The sequence below is a fragment of the Dicentrarchus labrax genome, unplaced genomic scaffold (assembly GCF_905237075.1).
Source record: "Dicentrarchus labrax unplaced genomic scaffold, dlabrax2021, whole genome shotgun sequence".
Classification (NCBI taxonomy): Eukaryota; Metazoa; Chordata; class Actinopteri; family Moronidae; genus Dicentrarchus; species Dicentrarchus labrax.
Genome location: NW_026136711.1, coordinates 13,128,394 through 13,141,881, shown reverse-complemented (window position 1 = coordinate 13,141,881; position 13,488 = coordinate 13,128,394). Strand labels below are relative to the sequence as shown.

Sequence of the window (13,488 nt, the reverse complement as noted above, 5' to 3'; positions counted from 1 at the left end):
AGAGTGTATTTCCAGCCGGCACAGTACTGATAATGGCACTGCCGTAAAGGTGCTACCTCTAGGTTTGTAACAGTTTCCCTCTGCATGCAGCAATTGCTAAAAATAATCCAGGTAGAAATGTAAATCTAATATGCTGCTAGTGTTGATTCTATCCTCATACACCTTTTTTTGAAATTTATTGGAATGAAACATCTTCTGAGAAAACATAACACTCGTTATGTTTTTGTTACCTTGGAATGAAACCTTTATCGTCTACAGACGCCGCAGGGTGCTTTCCATGGAGTCTGCCATTTTGAACCGCCATGTTTCTACAGTAGCCCAGAAGGGACAAATCACACACTGGCTTTAGATAGGGGCATTTGCGCATTTCATAGCCACCATAGTTTCTTCATCACGCTCAGAAGGGGAGGGTGATGCGACTACACCGCTAGACGCCACTAAATCCTACACACTGGACCTTTAATATTGTGAGGGGTGGGACTAAAGGAGTGAAGGGTTTAAGTTAAGAAAGTCAAGAAGCTCACGTCCACACCAGTAGATACTCCTCTCCAGAGCATGTTGAGTACTACCTGGAACTTAACAGTTACTATGTCAATATTTAAAATGAAAACATATTAGGCAAGAGGAACTTTCAGCATGATGTCTTGGTAAGCTAATAATGGGTGCACATAGACCCTCAGTGACTGCATTGCAACTTATTTTTGTTAAAAAGATAACCTGAGAGCAGCTCTTGTGTTTCTGTTGGTACTCCCAGATATCTGCCCTATTTAATCGTTTCCTGATCAGAAACAGCCACAGCGAGATAATTGATTAACTGCGTCCTCTGCAAACAGCACACCTCCAACAGGTAAGCAAGTTAATTTACCTTGTCATGTTGTGGAAAAAAAGCATGACTCCATATGGCATGGCTTGGCATGACTACCCTGATTACAGTGCTAGCACTTGGACTGAGTCATTTTCTTAATACAATCACAGTGTAACTTCTGATGTAAAATGTGCTGTTAAATGTAAATCACTCACCTGCACTTTGTTGCAGGACTGTTTTTGACTGTGTTGTTCAAATGGTTGCTGTAAATGAACCACAGCAACATCACCTTGCCCAAACTGAGCTAACATTAGTTTTGCTCTATACTGCAAAAACACCCACTGAAAGCGGTGGGGAACTGGCACCTTTTTGTTTATAGGTGCTTCTTGGGAATTATTACAGAGACAGGCACAAAGTCAAAGAGGCAGCGAGGACATATCAACCAGCAAATGAGTACACTCATCAGGAAATTCATTGACTTTGACTGGATGTCAATGTGGTCATTGTGTGACAGGCAAGACATGCAATGGGCATTTTCAGTTTTAAAGGTTAACATGAGTGTCTTTTTAATATTCACTGTTCAGTTTTTAAAAAAAAAAAAATTTTAATATAAGTTTTTTGGTCTATAAAATATTAGAAGATGGTGAAACTTGTCAATCACTGTTTCCCAAAGCTCACGATTTTGTCCCAAACAACAGTCCACAACCCAAAGATATTCACTTTACATCATCAATGATTTATCAATTAAGACAGTTGGTAGAGCTGCACAATTAATCAAAACATTATTGAAATCGCAATATGGCCAAGTGCAATATCCAAATCACAGCAGCTGCAATTTGTTTGATAAAGGTAAAATGTGTGAAAACAGCATTATAGTGAAGTACTGTTGTGCTTCAGAGATTTACTTGCCTACTGTTCTACAGTTGTAAGAACACACGTTTGTTTGGTACAGCCCCCCACAAATGTCACTTCCTCATGATTGAATGGTGAAATTTTTTCAGTGAAAATGAAAATTGTGATGCAATAATGACCATTTCCACTAATTGTTAATAATATTGCAATCATAATATCTGTCAAAATAGTGCCATGTTATTTTTCTCCCCTATGCAGCTCTAGTAGTTGGCTCTAAAAGCTAACTAACAATATCCTGACAGTTGTGTAAGTTGCATACTGTGCTATGATTTGCTTCCAATGTAGTGTATGTCATAAATTACTCATATGTCCTCTAGACTACTACTAGTTGACACTACTTGTTGATCGAATGATAATTAATCGGCAACTATTGCAGCATCACACCTTAAACTGAGATTTTTGGTGAGCAGAGAGACTGGCTTTGACTTTGAGCGGAAAACATTTTGTGTTGGTAATAAATATAATTTTCCTGAAGATGTGGTGACATAAAAAAGATGACGTATAAAGGTTCAAAGCTTTAAAAAAAAAAGAAAATGAGAGAAACATTTATGCAGTAGTTGCACTGTCTTGCACAGCACTGAGCTGCATTACTATTTCATTTAACACTAACTCTACAGCATCTGATTGATAATAACAGTTAAATACAGCAATTCTACTAGGGCATGAAGCTAATATATGGACATGTACTGTCAGGTTAAATACTGTGATTATATAGGAGCAGGCTGCTAGATTATATTAATATATGGACATGTACTGTCAGGTTACAGTTAAATACTGTGATTGTATAGGAGCAGGCTGCTAAGTTACAGTAATATGAAGGCATAACTACTGTGAGGTCACCATATACAGCTTTCATTCACAATAATTCACTGTAAAATGATACAGTAACTTACTGTGAAAGTAATGTAGTTGCCAGAATTTACTGTTAATGTACAGTCAAACACCTGTGTTTGCCCTACTATTCCATGTCTAAATTGCTACTGTGAAAAAGGTGTGTATAAATATAGAAGGGTGAGTCTTCTGAAGAACATGTATATGTGCTTGCTGCATATGAAACTTTTAAAATAAGTGAAATTATGAAAAAAGATAAAATGCTAATGAAAATGGAAGTGCTAAAAGAAGTTTCAGTCTAAACTCTGATGGAAGGTGAAGTGTCAGAGGAAATGAAGACAGTGTAAGGAGGTGAAATTGAATATGTGAAAGCAGATACATTCTCAGTTAAATAATAAGAGCTGAACACAGTTTTAACTCTGGAACTCTTACAAACTGGTAAAGAAAGTTATCAGTCATATTTTTTCAGCTTCATATCTGATAACTGTTACCCAAAACATACAATTAATTAAGAGTCAATTGCCTTTATTGACTCTCCATATTAGAAATAAGCAACACAAATATCACATTATGAAGAAAAGTGTTATGCACAACATAAGCAGCAGGCTAATGCTTTCGCTATTCAATAGACATTTTATGATGCTAAACAATAACATAATCAGACAGGCTTGTGTAATTATTCTTACAAATCCACTAATAGATGAATTCTAATTGAAAAGCAATAGATATTAAATGACAGCATGTTATTACATGGCAATTGCCGTGGTGTTCAATAAGCAGCAATTAGTCTATTTCTCCTGACAGCATGAGGTTGCAGGTGCTGCCACATGTTGTGAATGTCAAAAGATCCACCATGGCAAAACCTCCCGACTGGACCCTGAGAGAGAGCTCAAATAATTGTAATGAATTATCAACTGCCATCGCCACAAAGGGCATTGCCTCATTATTGTTGACAGTTTGTGTGAAGAGCCTGAAATATGCAATCAACGTAAAAACAGAGAATTTAAATAAAACATTCAAGTTTGACTTAATTGGTAGATGAAAAATGCATGTTTCCCGTAGCAACTATTAATATTTAATCTTAAATTTTCCCTTCTGATGGAGAGATTTAATAATGTTGCTGTACACCTACTTAAGTGAGTAATTTTATGTTATGGGAAACCGGTTAACCACAAATTATAACATATGGTGGCATATGCTGGGGAGAGTCACAGAGTGTATGCACATAGCCGGGGTCCGCCAAACTAAATGTAGTTTGTGTGGGATAAATGTTTGTCAGTGCTGTTCCATTTTCTGCCACCACCAATCCTCATTTATTTAATCCAAATAAATAAATAAATAAAAATCTGTAGGGACAGTAAGACGCACCAGCATGAAAGTTCAAGATGCGATTGGCCCGATTGAAAAAGAGTACACTGGATACAATTTGGGATGAAATCGGGATGCATCATTTCTAACATCTTTGCATCGGGAAAAAAAAACAATTTATTTTTAAATATTACAGATAATCATTAGTAGAGGCCCTATGCCTTCATTATTTAGAAATGTGACCAATAATCTTAGATTGAATTGATTCCTCCTCTCTAAAATCTTTAATCTATTGAATTGTTGGCAATGCATCAAGATGTATATTGCACTGGCCTCAGCGATGGAGATGCAGAAAAATCCTGTATGTCGCCTGCAGTGGAGTCCACCACGTTGAGCCACCATGTTTCTACAGGAGCCCAGAATGGAAAAACCAAACACTGGCTGACGACCAGCATAGTTTCTCCTACAGACTTCACAGCCTTTTCATTCCCAGGTCGTCAAATATAAATGCCAGAGGTATTCAGCTTCAGCATAATTCTCTGTGATCTAAATGGCCTGTAATATAAGTGAAAGGAGTAATAAGAGGTGTTTTATAAATTGAACAAAAATATGAAAAAATGTACGTGTTTTGAACTTTCATTTTTTTTATTGCCTTGTGGTATTCACCACTTTTATACTGATATGCAACATTAACAAGTACTGTAAATGTATAAACAAGGCTAAGCTCTTCTGAAAATGTATTTAATGTGAAAAATTATCTCTTTTAAATCCGACCTTGTAGAACAGCACCATTCATTTACGTGAGGAATTTAACTCGATGATCTGTAGTGGATATTGAACTTACTCTGTGCCACACAAACACACTATGCTAACAAAGAGTTGTGCTTGGCAGTACCTGAGCAAGGCCATAAAACAACACATATGCCAAAAAGTTAGAAAAAAATAGTTATTTAACATATTTTTCAGTAGAAAGAAAATAAATCCCAGCACACCATATTTTTCCTTACATATCTGTATGCGTGTATTTGTTGTTGATTACTTTCCATGTGGCTATAAGGAAAACGTATTATTGTCACACCGTGCCAGATTAATCAGGAGCCTCTCAACTGACTGTGAAAGACTCCTGCTTGGACTTGGACTCGCAACACACAGGCCATGTTGCCTGACTGAATGATTACAACATTTTATAAAATCAATTTGAAAAGTCAATATAGACAGTACAGCTATTTACAATTTGAGATTATTTGAATTTTTTGTTACTGGATGAGAAAAACAAATGGACTATTACAGATTTCACCTTAAAGCTATAATATGTAACATTTTCACATTAAAAAGTCTATAAACACAAGACCTATGTTCTATATGTTGTTAAGTTGTGTAATTACACTATCCAAAATGTTTCCAATGATATTCAAACGTAAGGAATAATGTAATCACCTGTCAATGACGTCATATCCCTGTTGTGTATGCGTCAGCGTTAAGGTTGTCTGCCAGAAATTGTCATAAATTGACTTTTCATGCAGTCAGAAGCCATATTTTGTTATGATACACTTTTCAACTATACCAGATGAAGGATTTTAGTCATCAGAGAAAGTCAGAAAAAAACAAGCTGGGCCAAAGCGTTAGCAGCACCAGCTCAGCTGGCAGGCCCACCGGGATCAACAATGTCGGAGAAACACAGAATTTTAAGGTGAAACTGCTTTATTCTGTGTTTTTTACTGGTTTGTATCACCGGGTCTGTCTGTTTTGGAGAGAATGAGACCTTTGCAGATAATTCGGCTCTTGGCAGAAACCTCCTGAACAATGAACACTGAAGGAATCCTAACCGGGAGAATCTGACTGCAGTGACTGCAACGGTGATGAAGACAACAACTCCCATGATCTCACCCTACTTCACAACGTTATCAAACTCTGGAACTATTGTTTTGATGTGACAAACCACTTAGCAACAGAAATTACTTATTGTACGTTCTATGGTCACTTACCAACTGATTTGATTTTAATGGCAGTGACCAACTTCAGCTAAATATGTTCAATTATCCAAATATATTTTCTATGCATGTGTGTGTTGTGCAAGTCTCTGTAGTTTACATCAATGCTGTAATGAGTATTGTACAGTTGTGTAGCTGGAAACCTTTTTTTCTTCAACATTGTCAGTTTTCTACTGTAGTTTAGCTCCAGCTGTTTAAGTTTTACAATTCTAGAATAAGAGTAATGTAAGAGTATATTATAATGTCAGGGTGAAGCTACACAGGGGAAGCTACGTACCATTGCTTGCTCATGGTGGTACTGTTGGGTCTCTGTAAATAATGTTATAAGGAGTTCGGTCTACACCTGCTCTATTTGAAAAGTGTCCTGAGATAACTTCTGTTGTGAATTGGTGCTATACAAATAAAATTGAATTGAATTGATATTTGAATACACTGTCACAAGAAACTAGTGTTTTAACTTTGACTTTATATACTTTGATATAAAGTGGAAATTAAAAATGTCAGTCCTAAAGGCCAATCGCTCCCTCTAATCACCACATAATACAATTCTACAAGTAAGTCTGTTGTTGATATTATGTCATTGCTTCCTCTATCCCCATTCTTATTTACCATCTTGCCTATAGTATATGGGAACAAATGCAAAGAAAATGGACTCCTCCCAGAGAGTAATGTCTTGCTACAGTGCTCCACTATGATACCAAACAGCGCAGGTCACAGTTTCACTCAGACTGCTTCAACAACTCTCTATCTACCTGTACAGATGGGCTGCTTTGACTTTTTTTGGGTTGTTTATTGTGGTGTGTAACGCCGTTACTGTGCATACCGTAATTTGCCCATGCAGCATAAACTTTTTTTTTTTTGCTATTTCAGATGGAAGCAATATGATTGGCTGTGAGATCCATGCTCTCATTGTGATTGGCTGCTCCTTGTTTCCGGGGCTCCGCTGTGCACTCACTGACGTTTCTCGGTCTGCCCCGAGATAGACCGGAGAGAATGGCTGCCAGTGGAGGTTAGCAAAATCTTCATTGTTTTGTGTAGTAATCAGACCCAAATAACGTCCTTTAAAGTTGTAAATTGTGTGTTTCTATGTCCACGGAGTGTTGTCTTATAGTCTAATGTAAAGCGTCATGACATGTTGCATTCTCCCTAAAAGAGGTCAGGCTCCAAACGACTCCTCAAAAGTGTTGGTTATCGTTAGCCTCGCTATGCAGCTAACGTTAGCTGTCTGGCTAACTTTCGGCCGGTTAGCTCGCTACCCACAGCTGATTGTGTAAACACTTGTTTATGACAAGAGACAAAGGTTGGACAAGTGGTAGTTATAGTTACTGGTATCGATAGTAATGCACTAGACAACGCGAAATACTGTCACGTTTCTCTAGGATAGGGACGTAAGGACCAGAAACATTTGAGTTTTTATCGCCCTTTTTTTTATCTCGCAATGTTGTGTCAAAGAAAGCTTGCTAACATTAGCTCGGTGCCTAGCTGTGTGCTAAAAGTTCAGCTTGCATGTCAACTAGCTAACGTTACCGCGAGCATTACTGCTGTTCCCTGTTGATCAAACATTCAGACAACCCACCATACAGCCTGCTCGTTAAATGGTTTGTATTCTTCAAGTTGTCTTTCAGTTCTAATTAGCCACCCACACAGTTACTGCAGGTACCGGGGCAGTGATGTGAGATGTTAGCAAAGCTAGCTACCACCTGGCGAGACAGTAGTTTTCTGTTCACTCATCGCGAGCCTTTGTCCTGTCAAGGAGTTAGCGTTGCTCACCTCGTGTATTTGTTGGGAAAGTTTTTTTGTCCCTTAGCAGCTGAGAGTATGAGACCGCAGTGAAACATCACAGAAGGTATAAAGTTGGGGTGCCACTTGTATAAGTTGCCATAAGACGTGTGATAAGCAACATGTTTACTTTGCAGTCAGTAGCACAGGGGAACGGACAACACTGAATCCACGACTTTATAGGCCTACATGTTATCCGTATGTCTCGAGTCGGTCAGTAAGAACATGAACAACTTTGTCCCAAAGTTAGAAAAAAAAGCAGGTACAAAAAAAAAAAAAACAGGGAAGGGGATGAGAATTATTTTTTTTAAGTTGCCAGTGTTGCCATTGTAGTACACACTGCACATTGTTATTCCTAAATGAACAATACATTTGTGATCTACCTGAGTATATACTGTACATGTCTCAGCAACCTGTGCTGTATTCATTTACTGTAAATCCTTTTGAATTATATAACATGTTTTTGCATAGTGTATATCTGTGAACTCACTTTGTTCTGTTAAAATGTATAATACAGTACAAGTGTCATCGTCGATGTATGTTACTACTGTATGAATGTGATTGCATTAAGGGTCTCAAAATGCTAAGCGTAATGAATGTTTACCAGTTACAATTGTATGGCCCTCTATCAAATCACTTATTCTTTTTAATTGAAGGTTAATCAAGTCTTTCAGTGTTGTGTATTTCTAAAGGTGTTATGATGATCTTATGTTTTTCTCTTTCTTTGTACTGTGTTGTTCAGAGGTAGGGAAGCTGTTACAAGTACAAAATGGGACACCTCCAAGCACCAACTACAACGGGGTAGATGCTGTTCATGCCTGTAACATCCTTCAGCAGCTCAAAGCCTTGTATGATGAAGCACAGCTCACAGACATTGTAGTAGAAGTGGACCATGGCAGGACTTTCTCATGTCACCGAAATGTCCTTGCAGCAATCAGCCCTTATTTTAGGTAGGAAATGTTGGAAGCAAAACATTACTGGGTTTATATAGTCAGCTTGGTTACAGTTAGTGGGTAACTGATCAATGTAGTAATATTCAGATACAACTTCATTGTCAAGTCGTAGTATGTTTGAATCATAATACAGGTGTTGCATGAGAATTTATTAACATAGGTTCTTGTGCATTTCTTTTGTTTTTGCCACCATCTTCACCAGGTCCATGTTCACCAGTGGCCTTACAGAGAGCAGCCAGCGTGAGGTCAGAATTGTTGGGGTGGAATCTGAATCCATGCACCTCGTCCTAGACTATGCCTACACATCCAGGGTCACGCTCTCTGAATCTAATGTCCAGGCCCTGTTCACTGCAGCCAGCATTTTCCAGATTCCTGCCTTGCAGGACCAGTGTGCCCAGTTTATGATAAGCAGACTTGACCCCCAGAACTGTATTGGAGTCTACATGTTTGCTGATGCCTATGGGCACCAGGAGCTGAGGGAACGCTCGCAGGACTACATCCGCAAGAAGGTCAGTTTAACATGAGAACAGGATTGGTTTCTTTAAAGTTATTTAAATTGTGATTTAATGCTTGTGCTTGGTACTACTTAATTTTACTTAATTCATAAAAAGACCCTTATTCTGGTCTTGTAACTGTGTTTTTTTTTTTTTTTTTTGTAGTTCTTGTGTGTGTCATGGGAGCAAGAGTTCCTCCAGATGACCAAGGAGCAGCTTGTCAGCATTTTGAACAATGATGATCTCAACGTGGAGAAGGAAGAGCATGTCTATGAGAGCATTGTCCGCTGGCTGGAGCATGATCTGCCTGGCCGTGAAGCCCACCTAGCCGAAGTTTTTTCCCAATGCATCCGTCTGCCTTTGCTGGATGAGTCCTTCCTCAGTCGGATACCTGCCCCCTTTGCTTGTGCCCTGTCCCTGTCTAAGGACCCTGCTGAGGCCAAAGCCCGCCTCACTGGCACCAATGGTTGCCCACAGCGCCTGGGTATGACTGCTTCTGAGATGGTCATCTGCTTTGACGCTGCTCACAAACACTCAGGGAAGAAGCAGACAGTGCCTTGCCTGGACATAGCCACAGGAAGGGTGTTCAAGCTCTGCAAACCACCCAATGATCTCCGGGAGGTCGGTATCCTGGTGTCCTCAGAGAATGACATCTACATTGCCGGGGGTTACAGACCGAGCAACAGTGAGGTGTCCATAGACCATCGGGCGGAGAGCGACTTCTGGCAGTACGAGCACGCAGGCAACCGATGGCTTCCACGTGCACCTCTGCTGAGAGCGAGGATAGGCTGCAGGCTTGTGCACTGCTGTGGCAAGCTTTATGCCCTGGGAGGCAGAGTGTACGAAGGTGATGGGCGAAATGCATTAAAGTCAGTAGAGTGCTATGATGCCAGGGACAACTGTTGGACAGCAGTCAGTCCTATGCCAGTGGCTATGGAGTTTCACAGTGCCGTAGAGTACAGGGACCGCATCTATGTCCTCCAAGGTGAGTTTTTTTTTAACTGCTTAAGGGAAACTATGCAATCTCTACAGTGGACTGACGATGACTCTGAGTGCTAATGTCATATTTCTCATTCACTCAATTCATTTATCAGAAAATGTGTACATAACATATTTATGTGACAAACCTATTTGAGTCAGTATGTTAAAGAAGTTGACCACAGCTCTAAATGACTTTTCTTTTTTTCTGCAGGTGAATATTTCTTTTGCTTTGATCCCCGTAAGGACTATTGGAGTCATCTTGCCCCGATGAGTGTCCCTCGAAGTCAGGGTCTGGCTGCCTTGTATAAGAACTGCATCTACTACATTGCTGGCATCTGCAGGAACCACCAGCGCACCTTCACTGTGGAGGTCTACGACATTGAGAAGAACACATGGAGTCGCAAGAGAGATCTGCCCTTTGACCAAGCCACAAGCCCATATATAAAGGCCATGCTGCTGCAAGGCAAGCTACACTTGTTTGTACGAGCCACACAGGTCATGGTGGAGGAGCACGTGTTTCGCACCAGCCGCAAGAACTCCCTTTACCAGTACGACGATGACGCAGACGTATGGACCAAAGTCTATGAGACACCTGACCGCCTCTGGGATTTGGGTCGCCATTTTGAGTGTGTGGTGGCCAAACTTTACCCACAGTGTCTACAGAAAGTGCTTTGAGGTAGCTGGTTTCGTGAACCCAATCTATGAGGCAGAGGGGAGTTGTGTGGTCCTGCCTGCCTTGTGCCTGGTGTGTTACCTTGGGTTTGCACCACAAGGACCATTTTTGGTTAAGTCTTAAGTCTTTCAAACTTTGGTTTAACATGATCAAAATGGGGGTGCTTTTAAAGATTGCAGTATTTTTTTTCCAGACGGCACCAGCTACCCACACTGATGCTTGTTTAACAAAACCGTACAATGAATCATAAGTGCAATTATTCTATTTTTTGCTTGTTGTTGAGCCATGTTGTTCTATTTTTGTTTTGGATACTTATATAGGTATGGATTTTTACAAACGATAAGCATGCAAATGAGGGTATTGGCAAGATAAAATTGCCCTCTGGAGATATGGATGCTACACGTCAGCATAAAGTGAAAATCTATATATATAAATAACTATATAAACTATATATTCATACGGGTAAGATGAGTACCATAGCTCATTAGTAGGTTGCTGGCTCTGAGGTGTGTTTGGTTTTTTTTTTCTATTCTGTGCTCAAGTCTCTCTACAGCTTATTTTATAGATGAGTTTAAATTTGAAGTGTGCTTGTGATTTACATTACCTTAGTGTTTTTGAAGCTTGAAGCTTGTATGATATTTTTATGGCCCCCTCTTCCTTCACATGTCAGTGTGTCAAACAATACACTATGTATGGCTGCCGAGCTATTTTGAAGTTTTGTTTGAGATTCCAGTTGCATGGGTGGCTCACACCTCCCACTTTTTTGAGTTGGCGTCCATTTTGTGTCACATGCGAAGACAACTTAAGTGAAATGTTAAAGAGTACTCACTCTCCACATTGGAGAAATAAGGACGGAGTCAAAATTGTTGCAAACACTAAGTGGAAAGTTCAGACCAACTAACAGGCTTACCTCAGAAACTTCAGATATATTTGATTAGGAGAAAAGGGACATTTCAGGCCATTGTGTTGATTTAGCAACTGTGTGAAAAGCTCAGTTCAGCATTGAGCTCTGTTGAGGTTGTTTTTTGACGTTTGATTATAGTTCTTTGAAAAAGGTTGAAAGAGCCTTCCTCTTAAATGCCAAAAAACGCATTTGAGGTCTTGTTATAATTGATCTGGACATCGGAAATAATTTTGTGGTAGCAATAAGTCATGGAACTGTGATTAGGCTATATTACGTTATATATTACCTTTAGTAAAAGTGCATTAATTGTTTTGTGTGCTTGTCTCTGCTAGTGAAAATCACAGTGGTTCCAATAATGATTGTGTGGCTGTTGCATGGGCGCAGGCTTGAAGTGATGTGTAATTTAGTGCAGATAATTTGGGATGCCAATGTGCCTGTGGCTAAAGAGGGGCATCAGAATCAAAAAACTGTTCCTCCTGATGAAGAATATCTGAAGTCTTACTCAGCGTTGCACTGAATCACTCTCCACTTCAGCAGTCCTTTAACTGCAAACTTTACGAAGCACCCTCCTGAACAAGCAGACTATATAAACAAGCGAGGGTGGCCTGGGTTGTGTGCTAATTCATCTAACAGCCATGAATCCGTCTTTACACGCCACCACATCACAGAGGACACAAATTGTTGGTGCTGCTTTTTTTTTGACAATCTTGTATAGAAGAATTAATACCACCACTGAGTGGCGTTCCCTGTGAAAGTGTGACATTTTCAGTGCCGTCAATTTCCTCATGCAGGTTCCTGTGTCATCTTTGCACTACACATTTCCTTTGTATTTTATCTTAACGAAGAGTGCCCCTCTATTACGAAAAAGGTTTTAGTAACCACACAGCAATCATCAAAGAGATTTACATGGAAATTAATACCAGAAGAGTCACATTCAGTAAGGACTAGAGGATATAACTTCTCCAAGAGAAGATCCACTGTTGACTGACTTTGAGCTGATTTTTAATTGACCCAGCTTGAACAATGCCCTCAAAACAGCCCTCATGAGGTGTGAGAGAAGGTTTGAGCTTCATCCACATGTCTACAGACGGCCATTTGAGAACCAGGAACGGAGAACTCTCAGGATTTCTACTGATACACAGTACTGTATTTAAATGTTTTTGTTATGTGTAATATACTGTATTATAGGTTTGCTGTACTTGCACAGTTTTTTAAACTTCTCTTCAGTTTCTTTTATAACTTGAAAAAAAAATAGATGTGATTTTCTTTTTGTTGTCTCCAGTGGCTGTTTTTTTTGTTCTTTTCTTTATGTAATTACCTATTTAGTTATGGTAGAGTAATCCTGCTCTGTTGAGGAAAAAAATGATTACCCGCACGAGTGATACATTTTGATTTTTCTTTCCCTCTGTTGTACAGTAGTGTTTTCTTTTGTAACATCTCACTGAAACTAAGCATTACGGATCAAGTAACTACATTGTTACGTCACGTTTCAAACACCAGTCATGTAAACCAACAAGCTAAAAAATAAAAAAGAGCTAGTGGCCCCTGGGCTGCAGTACATAGCTCACCCCCGGTCATCTACATGCATCGCTTATGGGTGCTATTCCATTGTGTTCTTCATGCGTTTTCCTCACATTTAAATTCGCTGTCTGTTTTTGGGTTTATAGTGGTGGCTGAGCTCAACTGTGAAATTCACATTGCACATAATTTGAAAATAAAATGATTAAAGATGACATGTATTCATTTATTCTCCATTGTTGATGCTGTTCTTCTTGTTGCAACCCAGTCAGCAGTCAGTCACTGTAAAGCATGTTGCAGCAGTGTGACCTGTAGGCTGAACCTCATGCAGACAGAGAC

General features: G+C 39.5%; 1 protein-coding gene across 2 annotated transcripts; it reads left to right on the top strand.

Moving 5' to 3' along the window:
* Nucleotides 1–6,770: 6,770 nt before the first annotated feature.
* On the top strand, nt 6,771–13,364 carry kbtbd8 (kelch repeat and BTB (POZ) domain containing 8). Of its 2 annotated transcripts, none has more exons than XM_051414456.1 (5): nt 6,771–6,856; nt 8,369–8,576; nt 8,782–9,088; nt 9,239–10,058; nt 10,266–13,364. In XM_051414456.1, the coding sequence occupies exons 1-5, from the start codon at nt 6,841–6,843 to the stop codon at nt 10,727–10,729; spliced, it is 1,815 nt and encodes a 604-aa protein (XP_051270416.1). In that variant the 5' UTR covers nt 6,771–6,840; the 3' UTR covers nt 10,730–13,364. The 2 variants fall into 2 exon arrangements, with proteins under 2 accessions (XP_051270416.1, XP_051270417.1); XM_051414457.1 differs by lacking the exon at nt 6,771–6,856 and adding an exon at nt 6,928–7,445.
* The last annotated feature ends 124 nt before the right edge of the window (nt 13,365–13,488 follow it).

Bases quoted from the DNA above. Each gene is read 5' to 3' on its own strand.
- kbtbd8 (XM_051414456.1), top strand. The intron at 8,577-8,781 runs GTAGGAAATGTT...CATCTTCACCAG, and splicing joins GCAATCAGCCCTTATTTTAG to GTCCATGTTCACCAGTGGCC. The intron at 9,089-9,238 runs GTCAGTTTAACA...TTTTTTTTGTAG, and splicing joins AGGACTACATCCGCAAGAAG to TTCTTGTGTGTGTCATGGGA.